This window comes from Talpa europaea (genome assembly GCF_964194135.1).
Source record: "Talpa europaea genome assembly, chromosome: 8".
Lineage (NCBI taxonomy): Eukaryota > Metazoa > Chordata > Mammalia > Eulipotyphla > Talpidae > Talpa > Talpa europaea.
The window spans coordinates 67,435,018-67,449,659 of record NC_140075.1 but is presented as its reverse complement, the minus strand read 5'-3'; the positions used below and the strand labels follow the sequence as shown (position 1 = coordinate 67,449,659).

The 14,642-nt window shown below is 39.9% G+C and overlaps 1 protein-coding gene across 2 annotated transcripts in view; it reads left to right on the top strand.

The window, feature by feature from the left end:
- Window positions 1-2,006: 2,006 nt before the first annotated feature.
- PRKD1 (protein kinase D1) overlaps window positions 2,007-14,642 on the top strand; it is a gene marked incomplete at both ends in the record, with an annotated part of 284,877 nt that continues 272,241 nt past the window's right edge. For both annotated transcript variants that reach the window (XM_084241020.1, XM_084241019.1), the window contains one exon: window positions 2,007-2,270. In XM_084241020.1, coding sequence (XP_084097146.1) covers window positions 2,007-2,270 — 264 coding nt within the window. The remainder of the gene's footprint in view (window positions 2,271-14,642) is intronic.

Below are 14,642 nucleotides of genomic sequence, written 5' to 3'. Positions count from 1 at the left end.
GTAAATCTTCTATAAACTTACCAGCAAACTATTTTTCTGGTAATAGGAAATTGTTGGAATATTTACTTTATTCCAACTTTAAAAGAAACTGTAATACATTTTTTTGGCATTAAAAACCCCCCTAGAGAATTTAGAGTGCACTGCATCAAGAATAATTCCACAATCCTCTTAGTTTAGCTGAATTGGGTACACTAGGAAACGACACTCTACCATGGATAAAGAGAACTACTTCATAAGTGAAGTAAGCAAGGAAAACGCCAATGCACACAAGTAGAATTCATCATACCATCAAATCCAGGGAGAACAAATTCAAATGCTTTCTAGAACAGCAAATGATACGGTGTCATTGGGGACACTGAAAGTTCCATTAGTTTCCCTGAGAAAATGGCTTCATGAGCAAACTACCTTGATTGCTGTCATGGGCCAGGAACAGAGGTGATGACTAGATAAATAAATAAGCAACCAAACAAGTAAAAATAGAATAGAATAAAATAAAACAAAATGTAACTGACTAAAAAATAAAACATACATAATGGTTTTCTCGGGTGTGTGTGTTTCTGTGTGTGATCTGTATGTGCTTGTGTAAGGAGAAGGACTAGGGAAGTGAGTAGCAGGAATGGCAACATAATTTGCCTGGCCCATACCAAAATGAACAGAATTATCCTACTGCCAAGAGGATGGCAGGAGACCATTGTGGAAGGGTATTACATTGAGCGTGGGCTGGGCCCTTGCACAACTACACACTCTCGAAGCCTGCCCTGGTGGAAGATTAGAATTCATATCCAAATACTAGGAAGCATTTCCCCCAAATAACAATAGCAACAACAAAAAACAACTCTAGAAAATAAATCACCTCCAAGGTGGTGCTAGTGGTGGTAGTGGCGCTGGGTGGAGCTGGGAGCTCCACTTCTCCAAAGCAGACTTTGGAGTGACAGAAGAGGAAGAAACAGTTTCTGAGGCTCCAGCAGTAGAAGCTACAGACAGAGAAAAAGGTAAAGGGAAAGAGGCCGCACCAGACGTTCTTCCTGCCTTTCTGTAGACAATGCCTTTTCTTTCCAAAGAGACTACCCTGATTTCAGCCACCTGTGTGTGGAGTCTTGGGCGCTGCGGTGGAGCAGACGTTGGGGGGTGGCTACCAGGGCGTGTCAGAGAGGCAAGAAAAGTAGAGGCAGTTTTAAACACCTCTCCGTGGACTGACTCCCCACTGTGACAACAAACCCGAGGGCTCTTAGAAGGTGCTGGGATGCACGTGGGCACCCGAGGACCCTCTATTTTCGGGTCACCTCGCGGGCAGGAGCGCGCAGTCCTCGGGCCTTTGCAGGAGGCGGCGGGCACCGCGGGCACCGGGAAGGTCGCGGCCCGGGGCAGCGGGTTGGAGGAGGCGCGTCCCGGCCCCTCCCCTCCTCGGGCGGGCCGCAGTCCAGGGGAGACGAGAGTCCTCCTGGGGAGAGGACTGGCGAGCCCCCAGAGGCTGCTTGAACCCCGCCGCTGGGTTCTGTCCGGCTCGGAGAGGCTCAGCCCCGGAGTCCGGGCGCAGCGGGCAGCGCCCGGGCACCCTGCGGCCACTGCGGCCGCGCCTCCTGCGCCTCCTGCGGCTGCGGCCACCGCCGGGTGGTGTCTCCGAGCGCCCGCCCCCAGCTCCCCTTCCCCGCCCCTCGCGCCCCCTTCCCCGCCCCCGGCCGGCGCCCGGGCCGCGCTGACCCGCCGCCCCGTCCCTCCAGGCGCGCCGCGGCGGCTGCTCCTCGGCGGCGGTGCCTCCCCCGCGCGGCGCCCGCGCTCCCGGCGGCGCAGCCCTCCCGCCTCGGCCATCTTCCTCCCCCTCCCCTCGCCAGGCTCCCCCTCCGCTCCCCCCGCGCGGGGACTTTTCCGGAAAGTTTTTATTTTCCGCCTCAGCTCCGGGAGAAAGAAGCTCCTGGCCCCGCGGCAGCAAAACTTTTCGGCTGTCGCGCCGTCGACCGCCGCCCTCGGCTGCCCGGCCCCGCGGCCCGCGCGCGCTCCGCCGAGCGATGAGCGCCCCTCCGGCCCTGCGGCCGCCCAGCCCGCTGCTGCCCGTGGCGGCCGCCGCAGCCGCTGCGGCCGCCGCGCTGGTGCCTGGGTCGGGGCCAGGGCCCGCGCCGTTCCTGGCTTCCGTCGCGGCGCCGGCCGGGGGCATCTCGTTCCATCTGCAGATCGGCCTGAGCCGCGAGCCGGTGCTGCTGCTGCAGGACTCGTCCGGGGACTACAGCCTGGCGCACGTCCGCGAGATGGCTTGCTCCATCGTCGACCAGAAGGTAAGGCGCAGCGCGGCTGGAGCCGGCGTCTCCCCGGCGCGCTGGGCGCACTGCCCGCCCGCGCCCTGCGCCCTGCGCCCCGCGCCCTGCGCCCCTGGCCCCGCGCCCCGCGCCCCGCGCAGCGCCAACTTTCCCGCGCCAGGGACTCGGCCCCCAGCCCGCCTCGCCCGCACTCCGGCGGGGTTGGGCACCGGCGGGGGGCCGGACGCCCTCACCCCGCGCGCCGCACTCCCAGTTGTGCCCTCGCCCCATCTTCATGTATTTCTCGATCTTCCTTCGGCCTGCGTCTCTTCCCCGGTTTCCACCCCTCTCAGGACATTGCCAGGTATCTTGCCTCTCCCTCCACTTAAGCTTTCCCGGCTCTTTTCTCTGGACCTGGACCGGCTCATTCCTGGCACCGGAATCCTTCTTCCTGCACCGGAGCTCCCCCCCACCCCACCCCCGCCCTCCCGTCCCCAAAGGCTCTGCACGGCACCACTCCCTTCCTCTTCAGACCCTTTCCCAGCTCAGGTTGATGCTGAGGCGTTCCTGGAGTGATGTGGAAATTAGGAATTTCTCACCTGCCAAATAAGCTTTAAGAGAGGGTGATTGACACAGCTGTGGAAACAACTGAGCGGGCCACAGCTGCCCACCTCCTTGACATCTTTTAGTGCCACCTCTTTGTGAATACAGGAACGCGTTTTGCAGCGGTACAATCTGAAAGTTGAAACTTCTTTTCTTCCTGGAGCGCTGAAAGTGGGGCCTTGAAGTGGGGGGTGAGGGGCGCTCGGGCTTTTAGATGGTGGGGTTACTTCCCAGGAGCACCCTAAGGATGACTGTGCCCTTACATTCGAGCTGTGGGACTCTGGACAGCGGCCACCAAAGGCAGGTTTGGAAAGTGCCGTTATCCTGGGTCAGGCCACTGTTAGCGGTGCAGTTCCGAATTTCAGGTTCTCTCTGTAGCTGTCCAGAGGAACGTTGCATGGAAGGGGGTGATAAAAAGTGGAAAGGCAGAGGGAACCATGGCACCGATCTTCTTAGTATAAATAGCCAGGATTAGGGGATGGAGTCAGGTTCTAAAGGTGATAAATTTCAACCCCAGAGAACTGGCCAGTACTTGCCTTCTGATGATCACCTGAATAAACATGACTTGCTTTCTTTAAACCTTTTGAAAGAGAGTTTGCTAAACTGAGTGGTGTGAATTGTGGCTTTGATCACAAAGGTAGTAGAAAAATTCCAAGAGAAAACTCGCTAATTTACCAAGTTGTAAAAGTTCTGGAGGCCAGACTAAGATAACAATGAGTGCCAGAAATTTTTGTTTATTGAATGGAGTGACATTTTTTCTTTCTTTTTAGAAATTAGTTTTTACTGTGATCACTTTAGTATTTGACACTGTATATGATTAAGTGGCGTCAGTTCACACGTCTCAGATGTATATTACCACACCATGCTCACCGCCAAGGTACCCATGGTGGAGTGACATTTATGTTTCACTGAAATCAGTTTTTTTCAGCTTCTTGTTGTAAATGGCAAATTTTGTCTGATTCTGTTACAAGTCATAGCGTGTGCCTCATCACCAAGATTATGGAATGTCTTTTGCAGGTGAATAAGAGCACTTTCCTAGGCATTGAAAGTTTCCTAACTGGAAATTATAATCTCTAACAATCTCCTGCAGGCTGCAGTCCAGTTTATTAAAAAGCAATCCTGGATAAGCATATAAACAATGTGTAATAAAATTTCTCAGTGAGCTAGTGCAGTTGTATAGAATTTTAACTGAACCTAAATTCTAGAACAAATAAAAGAGTTGCAGGGAATATTCAAATTGGGTCAAATTAATATCCAGAGGCTTTGTCTTCAACTTGCATTAAAACTAACACACACACACACACACACACACACACGCACGCAATAGGATAGGGAGAGACATGTATGGTTTAAGAGATTTGGGACATTGATATTGAATGGAGAATGAATTCCACTTATCTCAGTAGTTACCATAAGGGATGTTATATGGAGGCGGGGATATGAATGCATAAGGAGAAAGCCAAACAAGCACCTATGGAGCACAGCAGGACTTAGGTAATGAATAAGGTATATAGAGAAAGTACAATTATGAAAAGGCCTTGAAGTTAAAATGAACTCAGATAGATGTAAGCCTCAGTAATCTTTGACACAGATATCAAACCAAGGACATTTGAAAGATGGATTTGCTGTGTGGAGAATGTTTTAGAATACCAAAAATATTATGGCAGAGAGAAAACTGGAGTTTAGTCATGGACTAGTTGAGACCTGAGGCATAACTCTGGAAAAGAGACTTGGAAGAATACTGGAAAGAGAAAATTATCAGCTCTGGGATTGATTTCTAGAGGAAATCCTCCTTCTCCTCTTTCTTTTTTTTAAAATTTACTCTAGTAGGTCTTCTGTCTCTAAAATAATTTTTGTAAAGCTTTATTTTGATTTATTTATGCATCCAAGAACTGGTGTATAGGCCAGAGGTGCGGGGAGGGTGAGAGGATTTACTAGAGACAGAGTGGGGAGCAGAATAGGTAGATCTGCTGAAATACACTGCTGAAGGGAGCAGCGGGAGAGACAGGAGAGGTCTGCTGTGTCATGTGGGTTAGCTCCCTGGCCAGGGATAGAACTCATGCCATAGTGGCTGGTGATAGCTAGGTAGTACTGAGACTAAACCCCTTGTGCCACCAGGGAGGCCCTGTAAAAGAAAAATTTGATGTTTTGCTGTTTGGGATAGCTAAGGTAAAGATCATAGCTACACTTTTCTTAACAAGTTATGGCAAAGTGAGAGTTAGATTAAGAGATGTGAACTTGAGAGTTATTTATGTAAAAATACTGTAATTAAATATCTACTAGATGGTGAGTCTGGAAAGAGAATTTCCTGCCTGCCTGCCTCTCTGACTATCTTCTTTGTGACATCTCTCTTGTGATACATTATCACCCAGCAGAAACAAGGTTAGGAGGGTTGAATATCCATCACAGGGCAGCAGGTATCTCTTTAATTTATGACAACAGAATGGCAGAGACAGTCAGTCAGGGTGGAGTTAAACAAGTGCAAGGAGGACAGTTTTATTTTATTTCAGGTTTTCTTGAAGTGTTTTCTAAAGATATCACCTGTGAGGAAGCATGACAGTCGTGCAGGTGATAGAAAGGGAGAGGGGGAAAGGTGTGTTGCTGGGGGCGGGGTGGGGAAGAGAGAGAGGAGAAGAGAGGAGAGAGAGAGAGAACTGAGAGTTTAAAGTCATTAACAATTTACTATGTAGATAGGAATCTTGTTGAGGTTTTAACAGAAGGGTCTTCTGATTTTCTGAGTCCTCCTCCGTCAATGTTTTTATAATGTGTTAAGGGGGGGTTACATCCAATATGTTTGCTAGTTCCTCACTGTGAGCAAATATCAAACTAAAATCTTAGGAAATATTAGCTGACAATTCAGTTTATTTCATGGGACATTTTCTGTGGGATGAGCAGTTGAGTTGTGCAGGGCTAAATAAGACATTCTGCCCCTGAGTAACTCATCTTTAAGTTGTTGTTGTTAATTTAGAATTTAGGGTAAGTTTGCTTGAATTTCGTAGATTCAGAAAGTGCAGACATGATCGTACTGAACATTTCTAATGGGAATTCAACAAAAATATTTTTATTTTTAGATAGATGTGACCCTAAGTAAATACTGATTATTTAGCTGTAGAATTAAAAAATTTAGCTATGCTACTTTGTATGTAACAAATTATGAATATATAAGAGATTATTAATACCCTCTTTTTTGGAAGTGTTGGTCCAAGGTTTTATTTACATTATGCTTCTTTCTTTACTTTGTTACCATGTAACCTTGAAGCTTGCTTGTTTATAAAGACATATGTTCTTTTAGTTAGTAGAGGGTGTAAAAAAAAGAATTGAAATACTGTTGCTTCATTACTTTCTGCAATGAAACTTGAATATATAGACTAGGAAGGGATTGTTTTGAAGAAGGAGATAGTATTTCAAGGGAAGAATAAGTTTGGTTTCATACCTTATCATCTATCTGTGAGATTTTTCTGCCTGTCTAGATACACACACACACACACACACACACACACACAGTATTTGTTTTTTTTTTTTTTTTTTTTTTTTTAAGCAAACAGTATTAATTTAGGAATGTAGAATGCAATTAATACAACTGTCTGTCTGTTCATTCCGGCTCTTATCTTATTAGAAAGACAACTCATGTTTTCCTTTTGAATTTACTTAAATGGAGTAATAACACTAATAAGACTCCTGGCATAGAGGTTCACTTTGCAAAGTCATTTATGTCACCAGAGAAGCTACAGAATGAGATTTTATAGATGACACTTTACTAAAGGCATAACAAAGGTTAGTATCTTGGTTTGAGAGCAGTTTTGCTTTGCTTATAATTGTTTCACTTTCCTAACTATAAACTTTTTTTTAACCAACGTACGCCATTTTTACCTTTATTGTTAGTTTTAGCCCCTATACTATTAGATTGAGAAAGCTAGAAATAATTACTGCTTGTCCAACCCAACATAAGTGGACCAACAAAATCCTTTTAAACTAGTGGTCACCTTTGTGTCTTAGGTACATAATTATTCATCTAATATTATAGCTCACATGTTTGTAGTTGTATGTTTATTGATTCCTGATTTAATGATGACATGTAGAATTTGTCATTTATTTTATTTTAGTGATTTTTAAGTGATATAACTTTACTACTATATATTTTAAAGTTTAGATTTCTTTATTGTATAATAGAACTGTATCTTGATGTATAATGGTTTTCTATATATCTATATATGTGTAAGACAAAAGTATATTATCTATCTAAATGTGTTCTGAAACATTTTTAAAAGCCTAATTCACAGCCTCAAGATTCTGAAGTATTGTTTCATATTTTATATTGTAGACTGCAAAAAGTAGGGTGTCATTATGTATCCTATCCCATAATCCAAAAGAAAAAAACTCTGCTTTATAATTTTTCATCAGTACACAGAACTGGAAGCTTTTTCTTATAGGTGTGTACTATTTACAAAGAGAATATCCTTTGATTCTGCGGAGTTAGTCATTAATCCTTGTAACTTTTGGATTGGAAGAATGGTATGATTGACATTTTGATAAATAGAGTTAATTTGGGTCTTTAGAGCCAGGATTGAAATAATTTTTTGTAAAAACTATAGTGTGTGTGTCTGTGGAGTGAGGTTGGGAATTTGGGTGGACCTGGAAAGCTATTAATACAGTTTGAAAACTTGCCCTGTACTTGATGACTAAGTTGTCTCACACTTGAAGGCTATTTGTTCCACATCACCAGATTTCCATCATAACTATTAATGGGGAAGAAACTTTGATGTGAGAGTTAGTTTCTTTCTCTCCAGGAAAATTCTCCCCCCCACCATCCCTTGTAGCCCCATCGACTCTTCCCCCCTCACCCTCTCTCTTAAACTGAGGAGCTTCACTTTGTTTATAAGTAACCTCTAGTGTTTTAAAGCATTTTACTTTGTCAGACCATCTATGTAAATTCCAATATTTGTCTGTCATTATGACTTGTTTTATTACACATAATTCCCTCAAACTTCTTCCATTCTGCTGTAAAATTTCATCTTTTCTTATGATTGAATAGTGTTCCATAGTGGGATTATACCACATCTACTTCATCCAATCTTCAATGGTGTTTTCTTTCTGTTTTTATGGTGAGAAGATTGTATGTAGGTCCTCCTCAATTTGTGTGTGAATGAGTTAATGACTTTCTTAGACAACCTAAATTTGTAGCCTATAAATATATGGTTGTGAGTTATTTAAGATTTCTTTGAGGATTAAAGATAATGCATATAAAAGATTAAACATGCTGCTTAGTAAATATGTGCAAATAAATAGGATTATTGTCATGCTAACACTTTTCTAACATACCGTCTTGTTAACAAAAGAAATATATACTTTATTATCTTATTCTCATTGTAATATATACTTAAACGTGTAGTAGTAAAAGAACAATATGGGTATAAGGCCCAGGTGATATTATTTATCTCTGTCCTCTGTAACAAGGAAAATCTTAGGAATGGCTGCATTTTGAAATTGCCTTTCAAATCTCATCCCCTCAGAGTTCCGTAATTTGATTATTGCTAAGTGAAAAACACTGAGCTGGTAAAAGTAACATGTATCTTCATTGCTTTTTATTATTTTTGACAAGAGGTTGATTGAATTCATTTTCAATTATAAGTGTAACTCCAGTTATATTTCATTTGATAGCAAGGGGAAATAAAAATATGTCTAAAGGTACAACATTTAGTAACATAGTGATTCTCAGTTCTGGTCCTGAAGACCAAAATCAAAATTCCTTTGCAAATTAGCCCTTGGTATGAGCATGAAGGCACTTGGAAATAACTTAGGTGGATATCCAGGGGTTGTTCGCTAAATTGTTATATCTGATGAATAGGTAATATAATACAATTGTCTGTGCACATACAGAGATGTTATGTTGGGATGAGAGGCTATTTATTGAGAAATAATTGATTTAGCTATTTTACTAAGCCAAGCACAAATCCTTTCACAAACTACCACTTACTTTTCTTGGAAGTCCATGCCCCATTATAAAACATTTATACCACTTCAGACAGTAATTTTCATCCATCTGTTAAAGAAAATTGGAATCTATAATAGCATGAAAGAGTTGTGTGTGTGTGTGTGTGTGTGTGTGTATGTTAGACTGGAATCATTGAATGACCTCTCAGTCTGTATACTAAGAAACTGTAAGATGATTAAGAGGTCAATAGTAGGACTGATCTCATATTGATTAGTAATGGTTAAAATACAGTTGGAAGGAATTGATGATGTATGAATTCATTGTTTTATTTGTATGTTTGTTTACTTTGTTTCTGTGTGCTGGGGGTAACTAATCTTTTTGACCTCTGACCTCTGATAGTCACCTTGATTCATCTTTCACCAGAATGTGAAGACAGGTAAAAATAGAGAATGTTTCTAAAGATAGTACTTGATTTAATTTCCCCAATATTATTCTTGAAAATGAGATTTCAGGGCCTCCCTGGTGGCACAGGTGGTTTAGCACCGCACTGTGAAGCTGTCCACAGCCTCTGCAGTGCAGGTTCAATCCTGGCTGGCCAGCGAGAATCTCACATGGCGCAGCAGACATCTCCTGTAGGGCCGGCTGCTCCCCTCAGCAGTGTGTTTCATCAGCCTGCCTGTTCTGTTCCCCGCTCTGTCTCTGATGAATCCTCTCACCCTCCTGCACATCTGGCCTGTACCCTGGTTTTTGTATAAATAAATAAATCTTTAAAAGAAAAAAGAAAATGAGATTTCAGTTTCTTAAATATTTCCTTAATATTGTAATATATTAGAGCAACACAAAACAACAAGGGGAAAAACACCAATTTTTCTCCTTCTATTGAAAAAATTTAGATGCAGAGAAAATGGTTATTTTGTTCACATATATTTAAATTTCTTTTCCATGTACAAGAATATGTGAAATTTCCCCCAGGAATCCCTCTCATACTGTCAACCAAATATTTTTGTACCATTAAAAACCGATAATGACAGCACCACTTGAAGTTAGTTGGCAGCAGAGAAACCCACATTATGTCGTTTCCTACTCTGTCTTTCTAGTCTCACACAAAAACCAGAAAATTAAATAAACAAAGACTTCAATGGCAAGGTCACCATGGCCATTATGCAATATCACATAATTTAGAATGTTATAAAGGTAAGAATAGGCATAAAAACACTACATATCGAGACACAATTATGCCTGTCCAAATTTGCAGTTTCCTGAATAGAAGTCTCTTCCAAAGTTGCAAAAAGGTTTTATTTGACTAAAACTAGACAGTTGATAGAGCAGCTTAGCAATGTTGGCAAATACAAAGATTAGATTTTAAAATATGCAATCTTGCAGGATTTTTGTCCAACTTAGTTTAGTGGAAAAAAAAAAAAATCCTGTACCCTTCATTGGTTCATTGGCTTCTATTCTGACTAAGCCATTGATCAATGAGGAACTTTTTGAATTTACTCTTTCTATTTTGGCACAATGTCAAGAATATTTGATTGCCTTTCTCCCTATTGTCAGAACTTTTTTTTTTCACATATGTATCATGAAATGAATGAAATGTGAGTGTGATAGTGAAAATATGAGCAAGAGGTATGAATGTACATAACATGGTATTTTTGATAGTCTGAAGCTTTGTGGTTTAGTGAATGTTCTTGTTTACCATTTTATTACCAGTAAATTTAACTAACTTATTTTGGTAAAAAAGAAAAAAATATTATATGTTACCTTTTTTGATTCAGGTTGGTGGAAATATGAAATTTTATACTTGAGAAGGCTGAAACTTGCTTCAGTTTACATAGTCACAAAATAATGCTGATAAGATCCAATTAAAAGAGTTTTAAACATGTGAAATAAATATCTATTTACTTTTTCATAAACAGTGGAATAAAAAGAATCTGAATATAATCAGTGTGATGAATCACTGACAAAAAAAATTTCCACATAAAATAAAACAGCAATTTATTCAAATGTAAAATCCATATACTCTTTGATAAGTCTTTGGTAAAAGGTTTCAGTTGACTTTAAGAATATCTTGCTTGCGGGTTTTATTCAGCTTTATTTATGTTGATGTAAATTTCTAACTTCCTAAAGAAGCAAAATATTTTCCACTAATCATTAATAAAGATTGAACCATTAGGTTAAAAAAGTTTATAAAGATTTTCAAATTGTCAATATTGAACATGCCAAAAAATCAAAACCTTTTCTTGGTTGTCTAAATCAGTCATACTAATGATATAATAACTGCTGGATAATTATGGAACTATCACCGTGTTTTGAATGGATAACTATACCCAGAGAGAGTTCAGGTGCTTGAATTATATTTCAGGTAACTTAACTGATTGACAATTTGGTCTATATCTTGATATATAAAGCTGCAAGTAAGAACTTGTGTGACCAACAGAATTATACTTATGTGATTGGTGAATTCAGTTAGATCCTCAGAATAGTAACACCAGAGGTCAAGACAAGACTGCTTGATCACGAAGCAATGTTCTAGGGCAAACTGATCTAGCTTTTTTTGCCTTTGTCAGAGGCCAGAAAGAGTAGGGAGAATGATTGGGGAAGAAGTGGCAGTTAAGCTGTGGTGATGGCTGTAAATCAGTGTGGTGAGTCGACCTGCGAGGGTACAGTTTGCAAGGCTTGTGGGATTATGAGGTCAGTGGCACTTGGGGCCAGAAACAGTCAGTGGTGGTGAAGCCATGACCTGTGAATTGAGTCAGGCAGGAATGTCCCTACTCGATAAGTAATGAATATGAGTGAAGAGAGGTTTAGGAGGTATTTATCTATTTATTTATCTATTTATTTATTTATTACAAGTGGAGAAGACCTCTTTGCATGTTATCTGGGTTTTGGTTTACATAATTCCATGGTCTTAAGGTAATAATGGCCCACAGAAGGGAGCCCCCAGAAGCAAATCCTTCTTGATATTACTCTGTAATGCCTGTCTATATCTCAGCTTTTTTTCATTTGTCATCTTTTCATCTCTAACTTGCTCTTTGCAATAGTCATTTTATCTCCATTTGGATAAGGAAACTAAGGGCCAGAGAGGTTAAATCATTTACCCCAAATCACATAACTTCTAAGTAAAAATTAAACCCACCCCTATACTTTGTTCACTTTAGCTAATCTTAGGAACAGAGAGGACTATTGTCTATATATCTGTATAGAGTTTGGAATTATCAGCTTGTATTGGGGGGAAATGCTCTATTATGTTGGCTTAAAAATACTTTAAAATGCTTCAGCTTTGACAGTATGTTATTACTTCTTATACATTAGTTACAGTTATTCCTTAGTTTGGAAGGTTTCTCTTACCTGGCCTTCATATGCTAGTGGTCAGCTAGAATTCTAGTCACTTTAGAGGACACCACTTCACAGTCTCTCTCATTGGTGGCAAGATTTCCCCCCCAGGTATTGGTAATTAACATAGTGAATGTTAGAAATAGACTCTCAAAGGCTCAAAATGCATGCACATTTAAAGATAAAAGCAGAATTACATTTAGAATTTATCTCATAAAAAGAGTTAGCAGATTGCATGTATTAACGATGTCACTTTAAGTGATGTTTCTAACGAGTCTCAAGCTAAAAACAAAACAAATAAAAAACTTCTTTGGTTAGAATGTTATCCTTTTTGACCAAAAGTTTCTGTATAACCTAAGATGAAAAAACAACCAATATTTAGAATTGATTTCTTAAACCAATTAAATACCTCTCATTTGGAATTTAGTATCTAGTAATTTTTGCTCAATTTTCTCCATCCAATCAATGTAAAATAAGTTACTGTGATAAATATGTAGTGTTTTTATTCAAACAACAAATATTTTTCCTTATTCTGGTAGTTCATCCAACTCTTATTAATTCAAATAGGTATAGAGAAAGGCCTACCTTGAGGCTTAACATCCCTGGCACCTATCACAAAGGCAAAATACTCTGACATGCAGAGGGATGACATTATCATAGTTTCAAGATAATCATAGGATCATATTATAATCTACACTGTAGATAAAATATAGCATGGTTGGGGTGGAGACAAATACACACACATACATACACACATGCCTCTGATTACTTAGAATACTTGTTTTATATTTTAAAAAATAAGTGAGCAATTAAGAAAATGAAATTTTTAAAAATTGCATTGCCCCACAATAACAACTGTAGTCTGTAGGTGGTATTTTCTTAAGATGTTCATAGACAAAACTTAGATAAAGCAAATATATGTTATACCTGTTTCTGTTCCCTTGGTTTCTGTTGATGAATATGCTGTTGAAATAATGTTGAGAATTAAGGATCAGAAATAATAATGTTGAATATTCCGGCTTCTGAAAAATAAAATGCAAGTCAATGACTCTAAAACCACTTGACAAGGAACTTGATTTTGTGTAATTATTTCTGCTTAGAATTATCCTCACAAGGAAAATGATAATTTTTATACTTCAATTAAATACTTGTTTTCCTTTTATTTTGGAAATTACAAAATTGCCACCTTTGATAGGCTGAATAATTATCTGCAAAGATGTCCATATCTTAAACCCTGGGCCTGTGAATGTTACTTTAGATGGCAGAAGCAACTTTGAAGATGTAATTAAGGACTTTGAGATGGGTCCCAGATGGGCCCAATCCAATCTCTGTGAGTCCTTAAAAGTAGAGAATCTTCCTGGTTAGGTCAGACAGATAGATGAGACTGAAAAGCAGGAGGGATGTCAGGCACAAAAGGGAATTGATCTCCTGTTTTTGATTGAAAATGGAAGAAATGGGCAAAGGGCCAGGGATTACTGGGCTCCTTGAAAAAGGGAAACGTGAGGAATTAGAGTCATGGTGTAAGGATATGACAACAAGAGCAAAAGGTTGGAGTGATGCAGGAAAGGGTCAAGCTGGAAGCTGAAAAAGACAAGAAAAATTTTCCTTTAGTGTTCTCAGAAGGAATCACACCTTGCCTTTGCCCATGGAAAATAATTTCATACTTCTGATCTCCAGACCTGTAAGAGAATAAATTTGTGTTTTTTAAAGCCACTAAATTTATGGTAGTTTATTACAGGAGCAGCAGGGAACTAATATGCCACATTCACTGCAGAAAAGGTGAGAAATTCAGATAAGTCTCCAACAGAGTTAAGTGCAATTAACATTTTGGTGAATGTCTTATCAGATTTTTTTTTCTTCCAGTAAATATGCTCATCATAACTTGCCCATGGTTTTATTTGCTCTTTTCATTTGGTACTCTGTCTCTTTATGTTGTATTAAAATATAAAATGTTCAGTGCCCTTGGGGATAATTTTTGTGTGAAGGAAGGACTTTTCATATATTTACTGAATTTAGAATTTACTATTCCAGTTATTAACATTACAGGTTCAGATGTTACTCTTAATTTTATAGTGCAGTTAATAAATATTTTAAGTCTGGCAGATTTTGACAATCACATTTAAGGAACTTTGAAGAATTACCAGTATTCTTTACGAATCCAATTCTTTAGGTACTTTCAAACATTTTAAATTGTATTTCTAAATGTGACATATTTGATTTCCCATTTTCTTTAACTACTACAATTACCTGCTTGATAAGTCTCTTTTGTGTTCTTAAGGAATTCTTATACATCTAATAAATGAAACAGATATGTAAACATGGTAATGTTTAAGTTCTTAAATGTTTTAATACTACACACCTAAGTTGAATTTAATTGCTTCATTATGTGTATGTTATATGCACAAAGGTTTTTATGTTATGATTTTGATTTTCTTAAACTTCTCAAATATTCCCATGTTTGAAAGATGCTTTTTCACTCAGGAAATAATGATGAAATCCCATGTGATATGTAAGGTTTCCATTCCCTTGCCTTTTAGACATTT